This window comes from Carlito syrichta, unplaced genomic scaffold (assembly GCF_000164805.1).
Source record: "Carlito syrichta isolate Samal-C Ts95f unplaced genomic scaffold, Tarsius_syrichta-2.0.1 Scaffold301031, whole genome shotgun sequence".
Taxonomy (NCBI): domain Eukaryota; kingdom Metazoa; phylum Chordata; class Mammalia; order Primates; family Tarsiidae; genus Carlito; species Carlito syrichta.
Genome location: NW_007245127.1, coordinates 291,777 through 318,884, shown reverse-complemented (window position 1 = coordinate 318,884; position 27,108 = coordinate 291,777). Strand labels below are relative to the sequence as shown.

General features: G+C 52.8%; 1 protein-coding gene across 2 annotated transcripts in view; it reads left to right on the top strand.

Moving 5' to 3' along the window:
• The window catches only part of CDH23 (cadherin related 23), a 379,551-nt gene that overhangs the window by 153,785 nt on the left and 198,658 nt on the right, over positions 1 to 27,108 (top strand). For both annotated transcript variants that reach the window (XM_008054754.2, XM_008054753.2), the window contains exons 9-10: positions 24,540 to 24,652; positions 26,220 to 26,408. In XM_008054754.2, the coding sequence (XP_008052945.1) occupies positions 24,540 to 24,652; positions 26,220 to 26,408 (302 nt within the window). The remainder of the gene's footprint in view (positions 1 to 24,539; positions 24,653 to 26,219; positions 26,409 to 27,108) is intronic.

Sequence of the window (27,108 nt, the reverse complement as noted above, 5' to 3'; positions counted from 1 at the left end):
TTGGTAACAAACACAAACAAGAAAAACAACAGGTGAGTTCCTCGGCATGTGGGTATTAGTGGGATCTCTAAAGATCCAGATGTCACTGGCTTGTGCTCCTGCTTCGTGCCTGCATAACTTCGGACTTCAGCTTCCATAAAATCACCACCAAATGCTGCAGAGGCACCTTCAGGGTGGGGTGGGAGGCGGCTCCCAGGTGCTTTGTAGCTGTGTCTTCTGCCCCGGTCCCTGTGGGTGTCCCTGGCACAAAGCCACCCGAGGTGGGTGCTGCATAGATCCTGCTATTAGGATCCTCTGTAGCCCTGAAATGATCAGCATCCCCCAAACGCTCCAGGACCTTGGAACCAGAATGGATGGTGGGCTCGTCTCCCCACCGCAGGCCACGTAAGGACTCTGGGTCCCACCGCACTGCCTGCTGGGCCCTGGGCACCGCACGCCCCCTGCCCCCTCCCACACAAACAGCTCCCCGGCTCCAGCTCACAGCCCTTCCCTCTGCAGGGCCAGACAGGGCCACGAGGACACCACGCCACCTCCCCACCCCATCTTCCCTGAGGAGCCCGTGCTTTAAAGCAAGTTTTTTAAAAAGAAAGGAAGGGAAGGAGGAAAGCAAGCAAGAAACCTTTCTTTTAGCCAGAAGGAAAGCCCACCCACCTGTTCACCAGACATGTCCGGTGTAGACCCCAGGGAGAACCAGCTGCACAAGTAATTCATCCAAAAACCTGAAGCATGGCGTACGTAAGAAACACCCCAGAAGGGCAGGAAAGGGATTGATTTGCTCAGGAAAGGCAGTCCTTGAAGGGAGATTTGGATTGGAGAAGGAGCGGGAGGGAGGTATTGCCAGCCGCAGGATGGGATGTGAGCAGGCATCCAGGGGACCATCCTCTCCAGCCTGAACACCCTCTTGTGGGTCGGGACTCACATTAGGAGAGCTTTGAATACCAGACTAAGGAGTAATAATAGCTTGGCAATAATAGCTAATACTTCCCGGGTGCTTAGGAATGGCTCTAAGTGCTTTATCTGCATCAACTCTTTTAACCTTCCCAATAACCCCATGGGGTGGTACTATTATCATCCCCCTTTTACAGCTGAGGAACTGAGACCTGATTGCCCAAGGTCACACAGCTGGTGCATAGGATGGTAGAGCTGGGAACTGAGCCCAACAGGCTGGCTCCGGGCTGGCTCTTCTCTCCTGCGCCCTGCCCTGAGCGCCTGCCCCAGGGTGGGAATCACCAGGCCCACCTCAGGGCTTGGCTCAGCTTCTTGCACTCTCTGCAGCCTCTCTCCCAGCCTCTCTGTCAAGTGCTCTGAGTCAATTAACTGGCTGCCCTCATTCAAATATTTGACCAATATCCTGGAAACAGAGATTTCAGAGCAGATCTTTTCAGACATTGATTGAAGTGAACAAACATTCTGGCACAGAATGAATTTACTGCTCGACGTCTCACTCTGCCGAGCTGTGCTCCATTCCAGCACCCCTCCCATCCCCGCCTGAAGGTGTTTCTTTTAGGGGGCAAGGTGGGGTGGAATTGGGCTGCTTCTGTTTTCTGGCTCACGATCCCTGCCACTCCCTGCTCCTGGCCCGGGCAAGCACTCAGGAGAGGCCAGCCCTCTGTTGGCTAGAATGCCATGAGGACCCCCCCTTTTCTGCAGGATCACAGCAGCAAAGCGCTTTTGAATCTATGAAGGCAGGGGCTGAAGGGCACTTCGCAACGTCCAGCAGACCAGGGATTACTTTAAAGGGCTGGGGACTAGTTTTTCTTCACGATGACGGTGGGAGTCCTAAATGTCGTAAGAGCAATGTAATTGAGACTTAAAGGAGCACTTTGCAGATGGAGACATGAGGCCCTGGGATGTCTTCGCCTTCTTTAGAAGTCAGTAGGGGTAGGAGAGCTGCCCGTTAATGACTCAGCAGGTGTCTCAGGCAAGTCCCAGGGGGCAGCTTCTCTGCTTGGTGGCTTGGGGAGAAGAGGCTATGGAATGGAAGTTGGACGTAGAAGACTGTGCCATGGGGAGGCTGGAGGATTTGCTGGGAGGTAAACGCATGGAAGGGTGCTTGTCCATCCATGCAGCATCTGCTGGGGGCTGGTACTGGCAGGAAGTCCCAGGGGAGATGGGCAGAGGCCCAGGGGGCCATGGGCTGGGGTGCAGACGGGGGCTTCACTCCAACGCTGGCCCCCAGCTGAGCAAAGATCTTAGGTGACACAGGGGTGGGTGTGAACTGACACTGACCCACACCACCAGACAGTTGTTCCCTCTTGGTTCTCTTTCAGAGCTCCTACATCTGTCCATTCTGTCCAGGAGAAAATCCTGTTAGGTGCTTGTGTCTTTAACACCTCCTACCTGGGTTCGTCTCCCTCCGAACACAAGGGGAGGCTCCAGGGCCTTCAGAGGCCAAGTCATGCAACTCGCCACACAGGCTGGCCACCCAGACTCATTTTCCCCATGTTACGGTCAACCTCGACCTGCTGGGCTCCGGCGATCCTTCCACCTCAGCCTTTCAAGTAGCTGGAACTACAGGCGCGCGCTACCACGCCTGGCTAATTTTTGATTTATTGTAGAGATGCGGTCTCGCCAAGTTGCCCGGGCGGGTCTCGAACCCGAGGGCTCAGGCAATCCATTCACCTCAGCCTCCCAAGGCGCGGGATTACAGGCTGAGCCACCGAGCCCAGTTTATGAGTAGTCTTGACTCAAACCTTTCCTGGGGTGGCTTGGGGGACTTTCCTTCTGGAGTCACCTCAGTACATGTGAAGTGCTCAGGACAGCTCCTGGCCCTGGGCGAGTACTCAGGAGATGCCAGCCCTCTGTTGGCTATAATGGCAGGAGCAGAACCACTTTGGAAATAGGACTCACTGGCACCCACGAGCCGGTGTTATTGGCACTGCCGCTGGGACTGAGGGTTGGCTCTGCAGCGAGAAGGCATCCCAAGCAGGAGGGACTGAGATGAACAAAGGTCTAGAGGGACCCAGGGACATTTAGAGGGCAGTGGACAGACCAACCAGGCTGCAGAAGAGGAGAGATAATGACTTGAAGGGTCTTGAGGACCAAGCTGAGGAGTGCCCGTTTTTCCTGTTGTGGCACCTCTGGTTACAGGAATCCGAGAGGACTCAGGAAGCTCAGGGAAAGGGACTTTCTGGGAGGCTTCCACAGGCATCAGAGCCCCCCCTGGTCAGAATCAGCCTCGGACACCAGTGTGAACATTCCTCCTTCCTCAGAGCACATGTCCTAGTTTCCTATAACTGCCATACCAGAATGCCACAAACTCAGTGGCTTAAGCCACAGGAATTTATTCTCTTACGGTTCCGGAGGCTAGACGTCTGCAGTGAGGCTTGTGGGGCTACAATCAAGGTGTTGACAGGGCTGGTTCCTTCTGGAGGCTCGAGAGAATCCCTTCCTTGCCTCTTCCAGCATCTGGCGACTGCCCCCTTCCTTGGCTTGTGTCCGCATGGCTCCAGTCCCCGCCTCCCTGGCCACACTGCCTTCTTGGCTCCTGTAGCCAAGTCGCCCTCTGCCTCCCTCTTACAAGGACCCTTGTGGTTACAATCGGGGCCACCCAGATAAATCAGGATGATCTCCCATCTCGAGATCCTTAACTCACGTCTGCAGAGTCCCCTTTGCCCTAAAGCCTAGCATGCAGGCTGCAGGCTTTAGGACCCGGATGGCCTTGAGGGCTACTATTCCGCCTACCACAGCAACTTTGCCCTTTTCAAGCATTTTTCCCTTCTCTGCTGGCTCCCTCATGGTCTCACCCAGCCCATGGTGGTCATGCTGCCTCTCTTCAGCACGGCTGCTCTTGAAATGTCCTTTCAGTAATATTGGCTTGGCTGTCGACCATCTCTATATCCTAGTTTTCCCATTCCAAGTTTCCTGGAGGGGTCAGATCGACCAGTTTGTCATCAAAAGCAGTGTCCGCAAGCCACAAGGAGCTGGCAGCCTGGGACAGTGTCACCCAGGCAGCTGGTACAGAAGAGACGGCAGGGCCGGGGTGAGGTGGGCCCTAAATACATCTAGTACACGTTTAAAGATAGACAGATAGACCCAAGTGACAGAGCAGAGCTCTTAGAAGACTGTGTATAAATATGGGGACTTGTTATATGATAAAGGTGGCACTACAAATCACTGAGGGAAGGATGACTTGTTTAGTAGCCACTGCTGGGAAAACTAGCTCACTATAAGGAAAAAAAATAAAGCCCAGTTCCTACCATACACCGCATACCAAGGTGGACTCCAGATGAATTAAAGACCCAAGTGCGAAAGGTAAAACATAAAACTCATGAAAGGAAAGGCAGGGTATATCTTCGTGACCTTGAAGTAGGAAAGGACTCCTTGGCACCCACGAAGCACGTGCTGTGGAAGAAAAATTGATCTGGATCAGAGGAGTTCTGATTCCAGAGGAACGTATAGACAAAAGTAGCAACAAATGACACGAGGAGGTTTGTGCAACAATTAAAACCAGCAAGGGGCTCAGAGCTAGAATAGATGAGGACTTCCTGCAGATCAGCGGGGAAAAGTTGGGAAATCCAGTAGAAAAACAGGCAAAGGATATGGCTAGAGTGGGAAAGCCCAGGGCCGAGAGGGCAGATGTAGAGATACTGAAACTGACTAGAAATCGGAGAAATGCAAATGGCAATGACAGTGCCTAGCCTCTCCATGCCCCACATCGGCTCACGAGCCATGGCCTCCCTCTGCCTGTGTCTGTGTGGCCTGCAAGCTAGAATGGGTTTGAGAGAGAAGCATTTTTGCAGTTGATCTGAGGGTAATACATGCTATCTGTGAACTTCCACTAGGCAATGTGATCCCCGCCACCAAAATTGCATTCTTTTCATGAGTAGACCCATATTATAAAAAATTGTGTTCAACGATTATCCTATTTTGAATTTGTCAAAAGTTTTTGTGAAAATTTCTTTTCTTTCTTCTTAAAGAAGTGTCAACATAATACCCACTATTTGGCCTCTTGGCCTGCAAACTAAAATATTGATGGTGGCCCTTAATGGAGAAAGTGTGCCGACCCTGCACTCAAGAGCACCCTGCATCCGTTAGAAGCCACATGCTGTTAGGTTGAATCACATAAAGTCACCATTTTTGTAGATCAGAATGGTTGATGAGAGCAATTCCATATGATTCGACTTAATAGATGTGCATGCAGCAAAATAGATCAATATTTAAAACCTGGCATTGAGCATTTATGAAAGAGAAGAGAGGGCTAACATAATTCCATTGCTGTAACCTCAGAAGAAGCAAGCAATAGAGGCAGTAGATGTTTACCAAGAATTTGTGCGTATTCAGGGACATGGCGCAAAGCGTGGGAACTGGTACTTGCATTGGAGAAGAGGGATGGGGTGGGATGACAAGGAAACCCAGCTGTCGGTGCAGTGGCTCAAATCTGTAATCCCAGCACTTTGGGAGGCTGAGGTGAAAGGATTGCCTGAGGTCAGGGGTTCGAGACCAGCTGGGCAACTCAATGAGACCTCGTCTCTGCAATCTAAAAAAACTAGCTGACTGTGGTAGCGCACGCCTGTAGTTCCAGCTACTTGGAAGGCTGAGGCGGAAGGTTTGCCGGAGCCCAGCAGGTCAGCGCTGGGGTGGCCATGAGCATGCCACGGCACTCCAGCCTAGGCGACAGAATAAGACTCTGACTCAAAAATAAAAAGAAACCCATCTGTCGTGACATTTCCTAATAGTTACTAGGTCATCGCCACACGCTAGGCACCACTTTAAGCGCTCACGGGTGTCAATTCATTGACTTCTTGATGCGTCCTGATGAGGAAACCAGCTCAGAGAGGTTAGGTAACTTGCCCAGGGCCACTCAGCTTGTGAATGTCAGGGCCAGGTTTTGGACCCAGGCAGTTTGGGCTCCAATTTTGGAGATCAAATCTGAAGTCCAGTGATGTGGAAGCAGGAAGGAACAGCGAACATATTTGAAAAAGCAAACTCCCCTCTGCCTACATCCTGCACCGGCCCCTGCCCACTCCATGCCCAGGAAACCCCTGGTGCTTTTCATCTTGCTTCTCCCAGGCTCAGAACTCCCACCTCAGCTTCTGACCACACACACTGTAAGAGTTGGGAAGTGTGGACCCTTCCCCTGCCTGGACCTGACCTGATAGACGGGGTTTATCACCCACAGGACAAATGACTGACTGGATGTCCCCTGAGAAAGGGCTCTGGCATTCGTATACTGAGATCTCAGCAGAGGGCTTTGGATCAGACGGGTCCAAGTTCAAATCCTGGCTCTGAGTTCCATTGCCTGTGGGACCTCCACAAATCACTTCTATAAATGGAGGTAAAAATACCTGCCTCCATAAGCAGTGCATAGCGTATGTCTGGTATACAGTAAGTGCTCGCTAAATTACTATGATCACAAGTTCATCGACATCACCTAGGGGATGTGACTGCTTGTCACTGCACACTCATGAAAGGAGACGACTTGGGAAAAGGGAGGAACCTATTTACCTAATTAGTCTGCCGGTTCCCCTTTTTCTCTACATCCCTCCTCTCCTCTAAAATGTATCTTCACACCCACCTCCTCCAGGAAGCCTTCCCTGACCACCCAGCTTGCATGATCTGCTTCACTTCACTGACAAAAGCAGGTTGGTCTCCCCGTTCCATTTATAATGGGAACTTCATACTCACCCCCAGCTTGCCTTCCATTTTATCTCTGACCTGCCATCCCCTGCCCCTGCCCAGGGCAGCATCCTCTCTAGCATGGCCGCCTGGTTGGCTTGGGGGTTCACAAGCCTGTGTCTCCTTCACCTCATTCTCTTCCTTCCCTTCATGGTGACCACTGAATCCACGAGTCCGTAGGCCCCAGGGACATGAGCCGTTGAACCCTGCAGCCCTGCACTCGTCCCAGATACACCATCCTCACAGCCCAGAAAGGAACCGTCCCTTCCTGAGGGACATCTCTGCATGTGGGCCTGAACACCAGCTGGGGGTCTTCCCCTAAGTCCTCAAGACAACATTCTGTGGGAGGGATTGTCTCCCTGTGTTACCCATGAGAGCCCAGAGGCCCATGGCCTGCCTGGGACTGCCCAGATCCTGTGTGACATGGCCAGCAGTGGGCACCAAGCCGCCCACACCCACATCCAGGACCTTCCCGTCAAAGCCCAGCTTACAATGAGCCCAGAGGTGACCATGTAACTCCCACATTCCTACTGTGAAAACTTCTGTTCCCCTAGTTCTCCAGGGAGGCTGAAGTCTATATGAGCCAGCTTTCTTCCCCAGCCCGTGTGACTCAGAGCCACTAATTGGGACTTGGTTCTGGGCAGCCCCTCTGATTAGCACTGACGTTCCCTGGCACTGAGGATGGTGCCTTCTGCCTGGCTCCACTCAGGGCAGAGGGAGGTTCTCACATGATCTGGGCTCGGCAGAGGGAGGGACTGGTCTGCAGGGAGAACAGAAGACAGAAAGCCCCCTGGCTAGAACTAGGACGTCACCGCAATCCCACATGCCATGCCATGCAAGGCCTGCTATGGAGGTTGTGTCTTATGCTTACAACAACCATGACTGGTATCTCCATTTCACAGATGAGGAAATAGTCTCAGAAAGGTTACGTAACACGTTAGTAGGGTCATGCTAGCCCAAAGAGTGGCAGAGCCTGGATTCAAACCCAGGTCTACATGAGTCCGGAGCCCAAGTGCTTTCCATGGGACCACCCAGCCTCAGTGGATTGTCATGGCATCCCTGTCATGTGCAGACCCCGGATGAGTAAACTGAGGCTTGGGAATTCCAAGTTATACGCTAGTCTGGCTCCTGGTCCAGTCTGTATTCTGTTCTCTGCACACAGGCCTCTCCATCCATACCAGGACCCCTGGCCCTCAAGTCGGGGCAGCAGGAGGGTACCCAGGAGAAGCAATGAGGTTAGGGTTTCCCTGTGTTGACTGAGAAGCAAATGGGAAGGGGTCACGAGCTTGTTGGATCGTCCACAAAGGGCCTGGTTGCAGGAACGCTGGAAGCCAGGAGGACTTGCTGTGGGGGAGGGAGGGAGCACACAGGGTCTTAGGGAAGAGGGAAGTGAAGAACTGGCACTTCCAGTGCTGTCTGCCCTGCTCGCCTGGGCCTGCCCCCTGCCCCCGACACTCCCTCCCTCCCTCCCGGGTTGGGGAATGGGGCCGCTGAGGTCAGGTCTTTGTTTGAAGGACAGATAATTAATCCCACAAAGTAATCCAGGCACACTCAGGCAGATTTATGGAGGTCGCCTCTGTCCTGGGAGCTCTGCATCATCATCCTTCATTTCCCAGGCAAAGCGAGTGACTTGTTATATCATAGGCCCCACGCCAGCAGGAATTTCATTTAGGGGAGTTCTCCAGGTGGAAGGAGATTGATCGCCCGACCTGGGAGAGATGAGGTGCTCCTGGGGCCGGGAGGGAGGCGTGGAGCAGGCCATGGCCTCCTTTCTCATTGCTGGTTCCCATCTTTCTCCCAGCACGGGGCTGTCTCATGGGGCTCACCTGTCCTAGGCCACAGGGACCTAGATATCATCCGCCATCCCAAGCTCCAGATGAGAAAAGAGAGGCCCAGAGTAGCACCGGAGGGGCCTGTTTTCCAGGTCTTTCAGCTGCTGTGCCCTGGCCGCCCCCATCCCTATGACTGCCGCTCCCCTATGACTGCCGCTCCCCGCTCCCTTCTCCCCACCTCCGCCCTGAAGCTGCAGGTACAGGAAGCTATCAATGGCCGTCACACATGCAGGAGCTCTTTCAAGCTTCTCGGGGAGGCTTCTTCTGTGGAGGAGGGGTGTGGGCTGGCAGGGCCTGGCTGCCTACCCACTTCCAGTAAGGAAGGACAGGCATGGCCCCCGGGGGTTCGGGTAGTGGCTTCTGGTCTATTGGTCCTGTCTCTGACTGACTGAGGGCAGCTTGGGGGACCTCATTGTCCCCCTTTGTAATAAGGGGTTTGACTTGATACATACTGAACAAGCCCCTCTCCTGGACCCACCACTGAGGACAAGACCATGAACTAGACAGGCAAACCTGTCGCCCTCAGAGCTTCTCTGGACACACCCACTGCATCCTCACACCTGCCCCGCCCCACCCTCAAAGAGCAGGTTGAGCCCAAGCTGGGGGCACCCCGGAAGGGAGGGGTGGGCCTGGTCACAGCAGGAGTTGGCATGACAACATACAGGCAGGCACCAGCCCCACCCTTGCCAACTTGGCAACGCCTGGTTGATGGGGACCGAGCATGATGGAGCTGTCTCCTTCCGAGGCTCACACCCAGCTCTCGGTAATGAAGGCTGTAAGCCATCTTCCGACTGGGCCTGCAGGCCAGGGCTGCCTCAGCTGACACTGCTGGGGACTCAATGCTGGGGGTTGCCCATGTACAGAGGTTTGCCAGAGAGGGCTGAAGATAGCAGCCATCTCTGTTCTGGCCAAGGCTGAAGGGAGTGACTGGCTCTGAGGCTCTGCTCAGTGCTGGGGAGGCCAGGAGCTCTCTCCACAATCACAGAGCTCATTGCCTTTTTCTTCTGGGTGCTGAGAGCCAAGGGCTTGCAAAATACCCCCAAAGATGCCGTGTGTCTCCAGCAGGAGCTTTGCCGCTCCTCCCCTCCAGGAGTGTCTATTCTCAGAGCTTGCAGTGGGGGCGCTTTAGGGCATCCACTATGCTGGGGCACTCTCCACAGAGCCTGCCCTCCTGCCGCGAGACTAGGGGTCTGCAGCCCAGACCACCGATGGTAAAGGAGACAGGACCAGGAGCCCCTTTATTGAGAAGGCCACCAGGCCACACTTCCCAGAAGTGGCCCAGTGGGAAAGACCCTGAACTTGGTCCTATGACTTCACTTTTCAAAAAAGTTGACAGAGGCTTTGGAAGGATGTGAGTAGCTGAGCCTCCTCCCTGGTCGAAAGGCAAGGATTGTCTCTTTCTCCTGTTTCTTGCTTGCTCAGAAAAAGGTCCTGCTTGCACAAGGCAGGGGACAGGAGTGTCTTGGGACAGCCCTACCTGCCTGCCAGACTTCCTAATTAACTATCCTCTGGACACCTGCTCGATGTAGGCATTGGGCCAGGGGCATGATGTGACATCTGGGGCTGAGGCTCCAGCAGGGGGATGGGGGCATTCTGGAGGCCAGGCTGCCGGGACAAAATGACCAAACGCCGGGACAGAATGCCACACCCCAGCCGGGACCCCTAACCTTCATCAGAGAAGCAGGGTCAAGTTCACTGGCAAATGTGAGACATTACTATCTAGAAAGTGCAGAAACCGATTGAGCACACTCCCATGTGTCAACCACTCTGGCAACATTTGTTGACATTTTGCCATATTTGCTTTCAATCCTTTTTGCTCTTCTTTTTTTTATTCTTGTTTAAGAAATGAAACATTGCAGATATTCTTGAAGACACCATTTCTTTTATTTCTGTGATCTCAGAGGCCTGGTCTGTGAGGATTAAGTGAAAAAGGTGAAAATTTCTGATCCCGATGTTGGCTTCAAAAAATGAGCTCCCTGACTTGAGTACAGACTGTGTCTTAGGTGACACTAAGGAATCATTCATTCTGTTTAGCATGATAATGGCATGTTTGGTTGCATTTGTAAACTTGTGAGAGATGCATATAGTATTTAAAGGCCAGGCGTGGTAGCACTTATCTGTAGTTCTAGCTATTGGGGAGGCTGAGGTGGGAGAATCACTTGAGCCCGTCTTCAAGTCCAGCCTGGACAACATAGTGAGACTCTAGCTCTTAAAAGAAAAAAGCAAAAAGATGAATTGGAATTTGCATGAAAAGTTGACAGCTGGGGGATGATTTTAAAATAAATAAGATTGAGCCGCGCCTTGGGAGGCTGAGGTGAGTGGATTGCCTGAGCCCTCGGGTTTGAGACCCGCCTGGGCTACTTGGTGAGACCTCATCTCTACAATAAATAAATTTTAAAAATTAGCCAGGTGTGGCAGTGCGCACCTGTAATTCCAGCTACTTGGAAGGCTGAGGTGGAAGGATCGCTGGAGCCCAGCAGGTCGAGGCTGCAGTGACCAGGAGCGGCCACTGCACTCCAGTCTGGGCGACAGAGTGAGACTCCGACTCAAAAAATAAATAAATAAAAATAAATAAATAAGATTGGCACAATGCTGATGATTATTGAATCAGAGTAATGGGTACATAGCACTTTATTGTATTCTTGTGTCAACATTTGTGTATGTTTGAAATTTTCCATAGTAAAGAGATTTTAAGTGTGGTTCCCAAAGCTGGTCTCAGACCCATATCTGACCTGTGCCCTAGTTAGGCAATCAGATTTCAGCCAGACTTGAGGTCAACTTATCTGGTGTCAGCTCTGCCTCTAACTTGCTGTGTGTTGTTGACCAAGTTACTCCTCATCTCTGATCCTTAGTTCTCCAGAGGGTGAAGGAAAAGCTTGAACCTGATGGGCTCTAAGCACCCTTTCATATCCATCTCTGACACTTGATATGCTCAGAGACCCCACTAGGGAGAAACTGGGAACAGCCCCTTTTATACCTTCAGTTTCTTCAGTGGGCTGCCCAGATCAGCAGCTTCTGGAGAGATAGCCTTTGCAAAAAAGGCTTCTGTGGCCAGATAAGTTGGAGAGACATTGCATCACAATGTCCTTATCCTGGCAAGTCACAATGCCCATTAGCCCATTAAAGGCTCTGACAAGTCCTACAATAAAGATATCTGTTCAGCATTTCCGAGGTTTATTTGACTATAGAACTTTTCAAAAACTGGCCTTACTGACCCCATGGCAACAGATTTCCTAGGGAGACCCTGGCATTTCTTTTTTCAGATGGGGGGTTCCTGCTCCATACGGCAAGTTTGCATCTTTTCTTGTGAATATCTTGTTTCTGACTCATTTTCAGTAGGGCACACAATTTTTTTATATTTTCCACATTGCTTGGTCGGTTTGTGCTTAACTAAGTCTGTAGTTTTTCCCCTCGGTCATTTCCTGACCAGAAACATCCGCTTTGATGTTATACTCTGAATCACTGACCGAATGCCGGAAGACCTGCCAACATCAGGAAACTGGGCCTGTACAATCTGTGGCCTTCCTGGAGACGCCTTCTAGAAGCAGTATTTCTAGAAGGAATACTGTAGGAGAAAGAACACAGGCTTTGGCCTTAAAGGCCATGGGTTCAAATCTCAGCGCAACCACTCACAAGCCTTCTGACTTGGGACAAATTATTTTGCCTCTCTCCTCAGTTTACAAATCAGTGGGGTCGCCATGAGGATTAAACAGCGGATGAGGCATCGAGTCCTAAGTTTTCTTCCTTCTCTGAAATAATTATAACAGCTAAGATTTATCGAGCACTTATTGTGTGCCGGACACCATGTTTAACTAAATAGACACGTTACCTTCCTTAATCCTCACATCAGCTCTGTGAGGTAAGAATTATTCTTCTCGCCGGGCTCGGTGGCTCATCCTGTAATCCCGCGCCTTTGGGAGGCTGAGGTGAGTGGATTGCCTGAGCCCGCGGGTTCGAGACCCACCTGGGCGGCAAGACTTCATCACTACAATAAATCAAAAAATCAGCCGGGCGTGGTTGCGCATGCCTGTAATTCCAGCTACTTGGAAGGTGGAAGGATCGCCGGAGTCCAGCAGGTCGAGGCTGTGGTGGCCGGGAGCGGCCACTGCACTCCAGTGTGGGCGACAGAGTGAGACTCCAACTCAAAAAAAAAAAAAAAAAAGAATTATTCTTCTCCTTTTATGGTAAAAGAAACTAAAGCCCAGAGAGGGAAGATATCTTGCCCACAGTCACACAGCTGGTGAGAAATGCTGCTGAGATTTGAACCCTGGTCCTTTCAAAACGATCAGATCTACCATGGCATCTTAAAACCAAAAAGTCCCAAGGACCCCCAAGTTCCCTGAAGCCCTCCCTGGGCTCCCAACCTCATCCCTCAGGGCCCCCTCAGGAGGCAAGGGGGTTTCAGTATAAGCCAGGCTCAGCCCCTCACCTAGTCAGGGCAACTAGCTCTACTTTTGGCTATTTTATATGCTGGAGTTGTGTGTGAGATTTTGTCTGATAAAAGAATCTGCTCCTAAAACAAGGACATTTGCAAAATCACTGCCATTGAAATGCCCCCTCCTTTTTAAACAGGAGAGAACCCTGAGGCCCAGAGAAGTTAGGCCACTCGCCCAGGGTCACAGCTGTCCTCTGAGCCCCAGGCAGATAGATCTCTGTCCCCTTTTCAGGCTTCAGAGCAGGGGCCAGGCTGAGGGGGGATTCTGCAGCCCCCAGGGAGCCCCCTCAAGGTCAGTCAGACCGGTCCTGCCAGCTGGTGGCCAGTTTCTATGAAGATAACTATGTCTGAGCCTGGCTCCCTGAACCTCGTCCGACCACATCTATTTCTGGGCCATGGAGCCCTGACGGAGCACAATTTGATTCATAAATTACCCAGCTCAAGGTGTGTGTGATGGGCTCTCCTTCCACAGATCTGAAAGTCATTCACTCCAGAACTTGCAGCACTCGGCTAGGTGGGGGGGTGGGGGACTTCAGGATCAGTATTCATGGAGAAAAAGTGGCAGGGAAGATGAGGGGTGCTCAGCGAGCTGGGGAGGGCCACCGTCCTCCAGGCAACCCCAAGAGGCCAACTCTGTTATTATCCTTGCTTGGAAGGTGAGGAAACTGAGGCTCAGAGGGGAAGTCACTTGCCCAAAGCAGTGTAGCTAGAAGTAGTGGAGCTAAGATTCAAACCCAGTGCTTTCCAAAGCCAAAGCTTCTTCCACAGGGTCATGGTGATGGCAGCACAATGGCCTGAACAAATGACATTGTGAGCGAGAGGCTGGACCCTGGAGAGGGATCTGAAGGGAAGGTTCAGGGGCTCCCAGGCTCCTTGCCCCAAGACTTACCTTGGTGTGTACCCTTGACTGGGATTGCCCCTGCCCTGTACCCCACTTGACCAGTCTTTTCTGTCTAATATCTCCAGTTCCAAGCACTGCACAGCTCCACCTGCCCCAGGCCCCTGGCTTGCCATGACACATACCCGATGTCGGCTCAGCACTTCACAATTTGTAAGGCATTTTCAGATCCCTTATCTCATGGAACCTGCAAACAGCCCTGTGAGTAGGGCAGGCATTCTCACGTCTGAAGAGGAAATTGAGGGTCAGAGCGCCCACAAGCTGAAGCCCAGATCCTAGGTCCGCACCCAGTCCTGTATGCGTTTTTCAGCCGGCTTCTTCAAGCATGTGCTTTGTCTTTCCCCTGGGTGACCAGTTTCCCCCATTAGATGATAAACTCCCTGGGGTATCACCCACTCCCCTCTACCCCATGCCTGGCACAGAGAGGCCCAGGGGCAGACAGGTGGCTTCTGGCACCCCCACTCCCCGAGAAGCCCTGTCCCTGGGCCTGTCTTTCCCAGGTCCCATTGCTGGATCAGTGCCAAGGTGCCAGGGGACGCCTTCTCCTCCTTGGGCACCTGATCACCATCCTCTTTGCTTTCTTAAGTGTCTCCTTCCTCCTTCCCCTCCCTCTCCGGGACAAGGCCTTTCAGATCATCAAATATCAAGCGCTGCTTATGCGAGGACTGAGATGACTTTATCGGGCCATAAATCTCCCTGAGCCCTGACCTCTCTTGAGTGCCAAGCCTCGGTGAGTTATGTGGACTGGGCCGGCAGCAGATGGAGCAGACAGCCCTCTGGGAGCAAGGCGAGGGGACACCTGGTACACCTCGACTCCCACTTGATCCAGAGAGACCCAGCTGAAGGGAGACATAGGCATTTGGGCCCAGCTGCCCCACGCCCTGGAGGTCACCCAGTGTCAGGTACAGGGGCAGGTGGGGGCCAGAGGCGTCCACAGCCCTCTGATCTCCTCCTCACCTTGCTCACCTCCTGGCCAGGCTCTGGCCCTGGCCCTGGCCCGAAGAAGCCCCAGTCTCCCAGGGGAGAGACCCACGGCAGCCCTGAGGGCTGTCTGAGACCCAAGAGACCGAGGTTCTAATCCCAGCGTGGCCACTGAGTAACCATGAGTCCCTGACTGAGCCTCAGTTTCCACATCTGATTATGGGCAGCAGTGCAGGCCTCACAGGGCATTTGATGATTCAGGAGGTGGTCGTGTGAGGAAATATGCAGAAACACACGCGTCCCCACCTCTCGGGGACTGCCCCAGCCCACCTCCAAGGCCCAGAGGAGGTTCCTCCTCCCCCAGCCCTCCTGTGGAATCTTCCAGGTCCCAGGGAGTGGCCTTTCGGGCACAAGTCCCGTTTCCTCATCTGGGCTGGACTCCTCTCTGAGCAAAGTCCTTCCTTCACTCTGGAGTAATGGCCAGGAGCAAAGACCAAGGCAGGAAAAATCCCTACCCTCAGGGAGAGTAAATCCAGGGACTTGATGCCAGTCGAGGTGGAACAGGTCGAGGAGAAATTGCTCATGAAAATGAATCTGTTTATGAATCAGCCTGCATCTAGCACCGACTTGAAACACAAAATTTACCATTTTAAGTGTACAATTCAGTGACTTTAATTACATTCACAACGTGATGTGGTCCCTGCCACTATCTAGTTGCAGTACTTTAGGGATTATTTTTCAAAGGAACTTGCATTGAACTTTTTAAAGGACCTTGCATTGACCTTAAAAATTTTAAGCAAATGTAATTTTTTTTAAATTTGGGATCTCACTCTGTTGCTCAGCCTGGAGGGCAGTGGCATGCTTATGGCCACCGTAGACCTGCTGGGCTCAGGTGATCCTTGTGCTTCAATCTTCCAAGTAGCTGGAACTACAGGTGCATGGCACCACACCCAGCTCATCTTTTGGTTTATTGCAGAGACGAGGTCTCGCCAAGTTGCCCAGGCTAGTCTCAAACCCCTGAGCTCAGGCAGTTCTTTCACCTCTGCCTCCCAAAATGCTGGAATTACAGACATGAACCACCAATCCTAGCCCAAATGTAATTCAAATGAGGCCAAAGGGAAACATTGAAGTGACTCTGGAGTAATGGCCAGGGGCAAATTTGCCCCCCACTATTCCCTCCCCTGGGGGACATTTGGCAACATCTGGAGATTTTTCAGTTGTCACATCCAGGGGAAAATACTACTGGTATCTGGTGGGCAGAGGCCAGGGATGCAGGTAAATATCCTGCCATACACAGGACAACTCCCACAACAAGGAATTGCCTGACCCCAAATGTCAGCGGTGCTGAGGACAAGAAACTCCGTTCCAGTTCTATCACGTAGGTCATGTTGGCTAGCATTTTGTTAACATTTCGTTCCTTTTTGTCTACGTGTATATTTCTTAAGCCCCCACCAACAAGTGTCTCACGAACTGTGCTATTTTGTGACTCCTGTTTTTAACATGTTTTAAATGTGTCTGTTTTTTCAAATTACAGACTTCTCTTCTGCAGCTTTTTAGCAGTTGCCCGCATTTCATAGTGTGCTTTTTAAACAAATCCCCGGTTGCTGCACATGTAGGTTATCTCCAGGTTTCCTTATTAAACAGCACTGCAGTGAACATCCTGGCAGCTGCATTTGTGGGCACGTCCATGATTATTCCCTTCCTCCATTGCAGAGTAAAGGTTTTTCGGGAAATGGAGACATTCTGATTCCAGCCGTCATCTCTGGTGATGTCTTATTGGACCCCACTGACGCGTTCTCAGGGGCCTGGGCCACCTGTCTGAGGTGTTCCCTTTTACAGGGAGCCATGCACTGTGCCCTGCTGTGGATGAGAGGAACGAGTCTCGACCCTCAGCCATCCTAGCGTAATAGATCTGACTACCCTTGGCTATTCGGGTTAATGTTTCATACATTGGAGCCAGTTATTAGCAAATTAATCAGAGTCCAGTTTGTAGTCTTATTAGGAGAGGTAATCATTTGTTGGTTTAAGTGAGCTTGATAAAAACCGTCGTTCTGTGAAATGCTTGTATGACTAGCCGGCTGCAATTCACACCTACTTCAGGGACTCAAAGCTTGTCCCGACTGGACTGTAATAACTGTAATTAACTGCCACGGCACAGCTCCAACAAACGTATCACTATGGCTGCTCAAGAGGGTTTCACAGCCCCAACTGGGATTGCTAATTGGCTGATTCCTCCTCGTGGGCCTTGGTGCGGCTATGGTGTCTTTTTGATGTGTGACTTTGGGAGTCACCCTGATATCATTCTGCTCCGTAGGCTTTCACACCAGCTTCAGAGTGGCCCTCAGATATTCTCACTGCAGCCTGTTCATTCATTCATTCATTCATTCATTCATTCAGAAAGCACGTACGGATCACCTACCATGAATCTGCCATCTGACGAGTATTTGGGGAAGCCAGTCCCTGCCCTCCTGGGGCTTACATTTCAGTGGGGAGTGGGGGCAGACAGTGAGGAAAGCACAAACAGATGCAAAGACATTCAGACAGTAGAAATGCTTTGAAAGAAGTAAAAAAGGATGACAGAGAGAGAGAGTGGCGGAAGAGTGTGGGACTATGACTGGGGAGGGCTCCTTTGTGGAGAGACATTTGAGGCACTCAGCAAAGATCTGCAGGGTGAGGGTTCCAGGCTGCCTGGGGGAAGCTTTGGGGAGGGGCTAGGCTTGCTCCCCCAGGTCCTTAGGTGGGCAGCAAGCCCTCAGCCCGTCCCCTCCCCTGCTTGAAAGCCCGTAACCCACACCACTGGTTGCCATATGTCGATCTCAAGGCTGCTGAATGCAACCCGGTCCAGATGCCACCCGGATGCGGGCCCCTTTGTCAGCAGGCAGCTGAGTGGCGATTTTTAATTCATAAGATGTCTTGCCCAAAGCCCGTATCTCATACTGACTCCCGATGTTCATTGTATGGTGATGCGATTCTATACAGTCAGAATGTACGGCTCCACCTCGCAGGATGGACCCTCGGCCAGCCTGCTCGAGGATCCACGGGGCTCAGGCTGCTCGCACTTGGCAGTTCAGTGAGCTGCACCATGCAGGGGACACTGGGAAGTCCAGGGGCCTCTGGGTGGGACGTGAGCCCTTTAGCTTCGTGAGAGCTGAGTTCAGCCCCTATTCTCTTCCTCATGTCCTGGATGACTTAGTCCAGATTATGTTTAACCTCTCTGTGCCTTGGTTTCCTCATCTGTAAAGTGGGTTTTGTGAAGACCGAAACAGACAAGCATGCAAAACACTTTGCACAGTGCCAGCATAAGGTGAGAATTCAGTACACACTGGTCATTGTAGAGCGAGCCCCTCACGACTCTGGTTGAGGACTAACCTGGTCTGATTCTTCTATTCAGAAAACAGGAAAGGAACAGGCAGGAACCAAAGTGTGCACCTACTATGTGCCAGCTTTTACATACTTGATCCTCACAGAGCCTGGTGAGGTGGGGGCTGTTAGCCACACTTTACAGGGACTTGTGGTTTGCAGGAGGAAATTAGCGCTTTGCAGGAGGGCTCACAGCCCATAAGTGGCGGAGCTTTTCTCTGCCCTGCAAGTTCATGCTCATTAGGCATTCTTCACCTGGGTGTTGCTGTAATAGACACCAGGCACAGACCCAGCTAGCAGAGAGGCCACTGGGGAAAGGGAGTGCAAATCTCAACTTTGCTCACTTCCCTGGGGAAGTCCTGGGCTCTGGACCCAGGCAAGGTCAGGTAACCAAGTTAGGGGCCACAAGAGGGACTAGGGCCCCACAGGTTACCCCTCCGGCCTCCCACCTCCATTCAGGGACTGTCATTTGGTGGGATGACACTTAGGCTGGGAAGATGAGGAGCCATTGCCTTTTGCTTTTCTGTCCCCCACAGCCCAGCAGGACTAGGGCCCCAGGATATCGCACCTCTTAAGTGCTGGTGGCCCTTTCTGATTGCTGCAGAGGGTTGAGAATGACTTCAGGCCATCCAGCCCATCTGTAATGAGCACTGTGCTGGAGACTGCCAGAGATGGGAGTATGAGCCCCTAGCTCTTATCCTCAAGGCCATGCTGGGTCTCCAGGCGGACGTGAGAACTGGGCAGCCCACACTCAAGGCCCAAAGGAGGAAGACAGATGAAGGTGACTTCCTGCAGAAGAACTCTGGGTGTTCAGAAAGGGCAGGACTTGGCTTAGATGGGAGCCCTGGGTTTTCCCTTCACTCTGAGGGCAGGAGAGTACGGGTGAGATGCAAAGACTGTTAGCCCAGCAGAGCAGACAAAGCAATTGCAAGTCATCAGCCTGTGTTCCCACACGCACCACCGGCCACTCACAAAACTGCTTTTCGCTGAGACCCGGCTCTGCTGTGGGTCAAGATGCTACCGGAGAGATAACAAGAGGACAAGATGTGGGATGATGAGATTTGGCAGAGGGCAGGAGGGGTGCTAGGAGGAAGCTGCCAGCCTGGAGGAAAGAGGGGGTGGGGGGGTGACCCACGAGCCCCCAGCTCCCATGGCCCAAAGAGAGAGCTGCCCCTCCTCCTCCCCAAGTCTGACCACCCACCGCCCTGAGCGGCCCACTCTCCACGCCTCTTCCCACTGCTCCCTCTCTGCCTTTGACCACCTGAAAGACAGCGGGACCCCTCCGCTCCACTGTGCTGCGCCCTCTAGCTGCCACTCTGCCTCTCGCCTGTTTTTTTACACCAGACAGGGCAGCAGCACCTGCACTCACGGTCCCACTTCCTTGCCCCACCCTCCCTCACTATCTTGAAGTCTGAGCCTGGGGCCACCTGAAGGTCCAGTCAGTGGCCTCTGTGGGGTCTTCCTCTTTGTGGACCTTTTCCTCAGTGCCAGACTTGGTCACCGGTACCACTGTGCGGATAGCTCGGTGTCCAGCCCTGCCTTCTCCCTCTAGTCCCCACGGTAGGCCACCTTGCCAGGTACCTGGAAGATAAGGCCCCAAGGTTGTTCTGGTGGTGTTGTGGAGGAATTCATCTAGAACATTCCAGGGCATGTAGTGTTTTTTATCTAGCACGCCCTCTTGAGGAAGAAGCAACTTCACCAACACCTCACTCGGGGAAGGGTGGTGGGCTCTTGTTTGCCTCACCGTATTGCCCTTGTCCCACAGGACAGGGCACAGAGTGGGCACAAATGCATGTCAGGTGAACATTCGCAGGGAGAGAAAGAAGTCCAGGTGGGCTGCTTGCGGGTCATGTGATCTTGGGCAAGTTAACATCTCCGAGCCCGCTTCCTCACACAAAAAAATGGGATGTCTTCCTGTAGGGGGATTGTAAAGAAGAAATGATGTAATTGCACCAGCCTCTTAGCCCAGTGCCCGGTACACCGTAAGTGTTGGATAAGTAGTGGCTGCTGTTCTTTAATAAGTAGGGGAGTAAAGGTTGTGACCCCCTCCTCCCGGCAGCCTCTCATGCGTTGGCAGACATGACTCATATCTTCACGACCTCTGGCAAATCCGAAAAGGTCTTGATTCCTGGAGCTCCTGCCCCTAGGGGAACCACAGGACCAGTTGTGACTGGCATTTCTCTTTTGTGATCGCTTGGAATCCCAGTTCCCAGAATCCTTAGGGCACTAAAGGTGCAGCCCCCTCCCCTCCACCCTAAGGCCCCCTCCCCCACTAGGGAGACCTCTCCACGACTCAGGACAGCACCTGTCCGCCCAGGGGAAGCAGCTGCCCTTCTGCTCAACGGTGGGGGGGGCTGAACAGGTGAAAGGCATCCCTGATGAGCCTCTCCCCATCCCTCAGCCCCCCATGGGACTTGGATAAAGAATGTCTGGGAGTCCCGAGGCTGACATGGGGGTATCAGTTTCCAGAGGAGCAGAGGAACCTCGAGAATGACTGCCAAGCCCACAACCCCCTGGGGAAGGGAGGATGTGGGAGGGGGAAAGAAGGGAGTGGTGCCCCCCCCCCGGTTGAAGATGGAAGGAGCAGGGGTCAGGGTCCTGGGTATGAGACCCTGTGGGCCTCAGGGCAGCCAACTTGTAAATGAACCCCCTGTGGTGAGACTCTCAAGGCAAGAGTATGGGGTTGGCTCAGTGTCCAAGCTGGGCAACCATGGTAAGCACAGACTGCCTCCTTGAGTGGCGGAGATGGTGGTGGAGGGGACCACATGGTGTCCTTTTGGTCAAGTCCAGGCAGCCAATGTTTGTTGAGAGCATCCTATGTGCCTGGCTCTGTATTCGCTCATTTAATCCTCCAAGCAACACCCTGGGGTGGGTACCATTATTATTCCCGTTTTACAGACTAGGAAACTGAGGCCCACATGAGTAAGTAGCTTGTTCAAGGTCACAGCTAGCAAGTGGCAGAAGCATGATCTGAACCCACCCAGCCTGCCCCCAGAGGGCATCGTTGTAACCACCTTGCTATTCCATGTGGCTTTCCTACGGGGCCTCATCTCAGCAAGTACTTACACCTTCCATAGTGCATTTCCTGCATGCTTGTCATCCTAGTATCCCCCTGAGACTGAAGGCATGAACTCGCCTGCCTCTCTCTACTCATTCTCCAGAGCCTGGCACACAGTAGATGCTCAGTATGAGCCTGGAGGAATGCATGAAAAAAGAATCAGCGGATCTTTGGATGGGACATGCCCTTGGCCTTTCCTGCTTAGAGCGCAGGGCTCATCTGCCCCTGCCCAAGCCCAGCAGCATCCCAGCGAGGGCTGTTGTTGCCATGGTGACAGTAAGAGCATCTTACTGAGTCAGTCCTCACTCAGGTGGCCTTGTCAGCTTCCCAGGTGTAGCTCTTTCTGGCTGTTGGTCCCGGGAGTTAGTCATTTGTGCTTGGCAGGAGGTGGGAAGGTGAACTCTACACAGATAGATGTGTGAAAAAGAAGTGTGTGTGTGTGTGTGTGTGTGTGTGTGTGTGTGTGTGTGTGTGTGTGTGTGTTGGGGGAAGGTCCCGAGTTTGTTTGAACATGTACCATTTGGAGGGTATTTGCCTGCAGGTGTGTTGGAGAAAGTGCCTAGGTCGGGACAGGGTGTGTTGTATGTGCTGGGGACAGATGCTGGGCTCAGGGTGGGTGGTGTGAATGGGCATCAGTGCTGAGTGGGGAGACACATCCAAGTGTGCCAGGGTTGATAACCCTATTTTCCGAACCAAAAACTAAAGCACATCATTTTGCAAGGGGCTTCTGGTTTGTGAATGATTTATAAGAAAAATCTCACAGAGATAAAAATTGAATCACATTTAGTTAAACATTTGATAGGTTCCTTTATTGGAAAGAATAAATTTATATGAAAATCTGGAAAGACAGGATGCCCGGGGAAGGGGGCCCAAGCCTGTGAGTTGGCAGGGGAGGGGCGGGAGCCAGGGGCTCTGAGGTCTTGCCTCGGGGCAGCCTTCAGCTCAGCCTTTAGGCTGCAGAGGATCCAGCCCCTGTGGGGCCCTGCAATGTCTGCACTTCAACCCCCTCAGCACTGATCACCCTGCACCCGGAACACCTTGCACTCCTGTCCCTCCCCCTCCACCCCACAAACCCAGCTGTACAAAAGCCAGCAGGAGGGGACCCAGGTTTCTCAAGGAAGCCTCAGGCGAGGGAGAGGCTGGAGTGACACTCCCTCCTGGGCTGGCCCCATGTCAGAGACCCCAAAGCCCATAGTCTGAGAGTGACATGAGAGCCCAAGAGCTGTGCAGTCAGCCCAGGCTCCCCCACAGTGGGCTGGGGACAGGTGGGCGTGGCCTCTTGCCACTCCCGGCTAGAAGCGGGCTGCCTTACTGAGCAGCACAGGCAGGGATCCATGCAGAGGCATGGATTGCTGAGAACAGCCCTTGTCACGGAGTCTAAGTCAGAAGAGGAGGCGGTCTCCCTTGATTCTTCCCTGGGTCAGAGAGATTATACAAGCCTCTGCCCTGTGCAGGTCCCTTTAGAGCCAGGGAAAGGGAGCAGATAGGTACAGTGGCTTCCACGGGCAAGCTTGGCAGTCACCCGTGTGAGTGGAAGGCTTGGGGATTAATTCCTAACAGGGGATCTGGGTCCATCCACCTCTTCCCCAATCCTGCCCATTCCCCAGGATCCAACTCAAATGATAACAGCACACTTACTGAGGACTTATTTTGTGCCAGAAACTGTTCCAAGGTGCAATATGTATATCTATTCACACTCATTTAATCCTCATAACCCTGTTAAGTAGACGCCATTATTATTCCTGTTTTACAGGTGACGAAACCAAGGCACAGAGGGATTAGATAGCTTATCCAAGGTCACACAGCTAGTACGTGGGCTAGAGAGTTAATGCCACCTCCTCCGTGAAATTTTGCTTTTTTGACTTCCTCATCTGTGAACAGCCTCTCCCTGCTGCAAACTCAGAACTGCGAATTCCGGTGGGTGCCAGGGCTCCCTGACCAGTTTGCAAATGCTTCAGTGTCAGAATTCCTGGCAGACTGACCTCTGCGTGTCCTCAGTGCCAAGCCCAGGGCCCGGTTATAGGGCAGCCTGCCCTGGGCTTGCTGGATATGAGAATGAGTGTGTGAAAGAACCAACAGCCTGGCTAGTGAAGAAGACGGAGTAGAACTGGGTTTTTCTAAGTGAATTCACAACCTGGGGAAGGGCCTAAGGGCAAGGGTGGGGCCCACACCGACCTGACTCAGGTGGGGAACATGCCTGCCACCGTGTGCCCAGCCTTGGCCAGGCACCTCGAGGGATAGTCACAGAAGGCCCCCGTCTTCAGCCAGGCAGGAAGATCAAATTAACACACAGGAAGCAACCATAGAACTGTCAGTTACAGAACAATGGCCATGGCTTCAGAGACTGCAGCGGGTCAGCTAGAGGAACCAGGAGGCCTTCCTGGAGGAGGAGGCACTGGAGGCCAGGAGGGTGAGGATAAGAAAGGAAGTTGGGTCCTGAAAGAAGAGGAGGCAGGAATGAGCATAGTGATTTGGGGAAACCGAGGGTACCCGGTTCTTGTAGAGGGGGTGTAGAAATCAAAGTTGGGGTTCAGAGGCATTCATGGAGGCAGATGTCATTTTTGTTTGATTTTTGCCAGTACTTTAAATACATGTCTTGAATTTTAACAATTACTTAACATAAGTACTTCTCTTTTAAATCGAATTATGTTGTTTTCTGTTTTTTTTTTTTTTGAGTTGGAGTCTCACTCTGCCACCCACAATGGAGTGCAGTGGCCGCTCCTGGCCACCGCAGCCTCTACCTGCTGGGCTCCGGCCATCCTTCCGCCTCAGCCTTCCGAGTAGCCAGAATTACAGGCATGCGCTACCATGCCCAGCTGATTTTTTGATTTATTGTAGAGATGAGGTCTCGCTGCCCAGGCGGGTCTCGGACCCACGGACTCAGGCAATCCACTCACCTCAGCCTCCCAAGGGCGCGGGATTATAGGCTTAGCCACCGAGCCCGGCTGGAATTATGTTTTTAACTTATATTTATCATGAAAAGAATATCACTACCATAAATAAAAAATTAGAATAGAATAGAACGTGACCATCAAAATAAGCACAGGGAAACAAACAAGGTCACTGCGTTCTGTCGGGATTCCTCCCCCTTGGAAGGCTCTGAGCCTGAAGACTGCTTGCTCTTTGTTTAAAAGGAAAATAGGCAAGTCTAGAGAAGTGCTGAAAACATACTAGCACCACACCAAGATTTTCTCCCAGGCTCAGTCAGAGACCGGAAGATTGGAGAGGGCATCCTGTCCTCCTGCGACCCGGTGCTATCTGTTGGCTGCTGGGACCGTGGCCTCCTGTGGACTCCAGAGCTCTTTCTGCGACTCTCAAGCCAGCATCCAGCTTAAGTTACTGATGAGTCCCTAATGCGTGGCCCCATGCCCACCTGCCCTGCACCCAGCCACACCCAAATGCTTGTCCCTCTTTCAGGGAATACCAATAGCATATTTGCCCTGGACTACATCAGCGGAGCACTGACCTTGAACGGACTGCTGGACCGGGAGAACCCCCTGTACAGCCACGGCTTCATCCTGACCGTGAAGGTGAGCCCCGGAGGGTGGGAGAGGGCCACCCCCACCGACTGCCAGCCTCCAGCAGTGTCTGAGGTCTCGTCACTTCTACTCCTGCACCCTGCACTGACCCCTCAGGGCTCGCGCCCAAGCCCCTGTCAGGAAGGGACCACCAGTGAGCAAGTGTAGGGCTACTAAGCCCCTCAAATGCATCTCCCACAGCCACAGAGGGTGGGGCTCATCCCCCTTAGGAATGCAGAGACACAAAGTAGGCGCTCACCCCGTGGTCCCTCTTGCTGTCCCAGGGACCCTAGTTCTCTGTGGTGGCCACCTAGAATTCGGGAGATTGCCCCATGGGTGGGGGGGAGTTTCATCCCATGTCTAAGTCTCACGCTTCCTTGGGTCAAGAAACATCCATGCAGCAAGAGGGAGTGGAAGCTGCTGGGGTTCCCACCCCAGAAGATGTGACAGAACCGCAGTCACCTGCCACTCGTGATCGGTTTTAGTTAAAATCAATGACTTGCTGGGCCATTCCCTGGAAACCATTTAGGGGCATGGATCCCGCCCGAGCCACAGGCGTCAGCCATCAATTCGAGGGGGGAAGGCCCAAGGTCTGAGGCCAGGGGTTCTGGGAAGGAGGCCCTTCCCCTGCCACGGGAAGGAAGGTAGACCAGCCTGGCCCTCGGTTGCTCACCTTGACCTTGAAAGGACCTGCAGCACAGTGGATGTATGAGCCCCCACTCGCCCACTGACGCCTCCTCTCACCTGCTGTTCAGGTGTGGGCTCGCCATGGGGAGGGGTGTGCTGACACCACCACCCTCCACCCCTGCTCCCCTCCCACAGGGCCAGTGGTCAGCTCCACTGGAGGGAGCCCTCCCTGGTCCCAGCTCTGCTGGCTCACTGTAGGGTTCGAGCCCAGTGTTGCCATCTGTTTGCAAAATGTGAGGGTGGATCCCCACGCATGGCTGAGCATCGAACCCTCCAGGAGGCTAGCGAGAAGTATGTATTCTGGTGTCTTTTCCCCACGAGTCTGGTTCAGGAAGTTGTGGTCACAACCAGGAATGGGTGTTTTGGGGCCCACAGCTCTGGTTTGGAGACTGGGCATCCAGATACCTGAATAGCCCATCTGTTCAGAATCTGACCAGACCCTCACGGCGCCTAGCGGATTTTTGGTCCAGAGCAGATGCTCAAGGAAGTCTTTATGACCCACTGGCGCAAGGATTCTTGGCCTCCGTTTCATCATCTGCCACACAGAATACAGACTCACCCTCTGACCCTTGATGAGCCCCTAAATCTGTCTTGTCCCCCCCAGCTCATCTCATCCATCTACTGCAGCTCTAGCATCCACCTACTGGCTTGGAGACCCACTCTGGCTGTGCATCCTTGTATGAGTTACTTACCCTTTCTGAGCCCCCATCTTCTTATCAATAGAATGAAAATACTAATGATAGAATGTTCCTCCTGGGGTGAAGGCAAGGATTTGATGGGATAATTCAGGTTAAAAGTGCCGTGCCTAACCCTGAGATAGTCACTGGTGAACAATAGCTATCACTGTTACTACGGCCGCCTTCACTCCCCAGTGATTATCCTCTGTCTGCAGGGCACGGAGCTGAACGATGACCGCACCCCGTCCGACGCTACGGTCACCACGACCTTTAATATCCTGGTTATCGACATCAACGACAACGCCCCAGAGTTCAACAGTTCCGAGTACAGCGTGGCCATCACCGAGCTGGCCCAGGTCGGCTTTGCCCTTCCCCTCTTCATCCAGGTGGTGGACAAGGATGAGGTGAGTCCTCAGACACATGGCCTGTCCAGACCCCTGCCTGGGCTGTGTAACCCTGGGAAGGATGCCAGGTATCTCTAGGCATCCGGGTATCAACTGTAAAATGGATACAGTCGTCGCTGTGCCCCCCCCGCCCCCCGTTGCTGCTGGGTTCTGAGGATAAACTAGTCTCTGCCTTTGGACTACGCCCCACAGCCTGTGAAAACTGTGTGAGCACTCAACTCCATACGTGTTGTCACTTGTTTTCCAAGTTATAGACATGATCATCACACTAAAGTAGTGGGTACGTTATAAAGTGTGCTCAAAAATAGCAATTGAACAGGTAGAAATAACCCGCACATGCATTTTCTCACACACTGATGAGTCGTCTGGTGCCTCTTCTGGGATGCCCAAGCCCCAGTGTATGCTCCTGTATAAACAACAACCTCGACAGAAAGTCTTCTTGCTGACTTTGGTGTCATAATGGTCCCGTCCTTGCCATGGGAGGGGGCTCACTCAGGGGACCTGAGTGCTTTCAAGGAGATCCAGGCTGCAAAAGGAGCCGGCTCCCCCTTGCCCAGCGGTCTGCGCTGGTTGGCCTGGTCCCAAAAGGAGGTGAGGGTGAGCTGGGGTGGACCAGGAGAGCAGAGGCGGGGGCCCTGCCTCACTGCATCAGCGCTGAGATGGGTCACCATCCCTTCTCCCCCCACCCCTACCCCTCCCC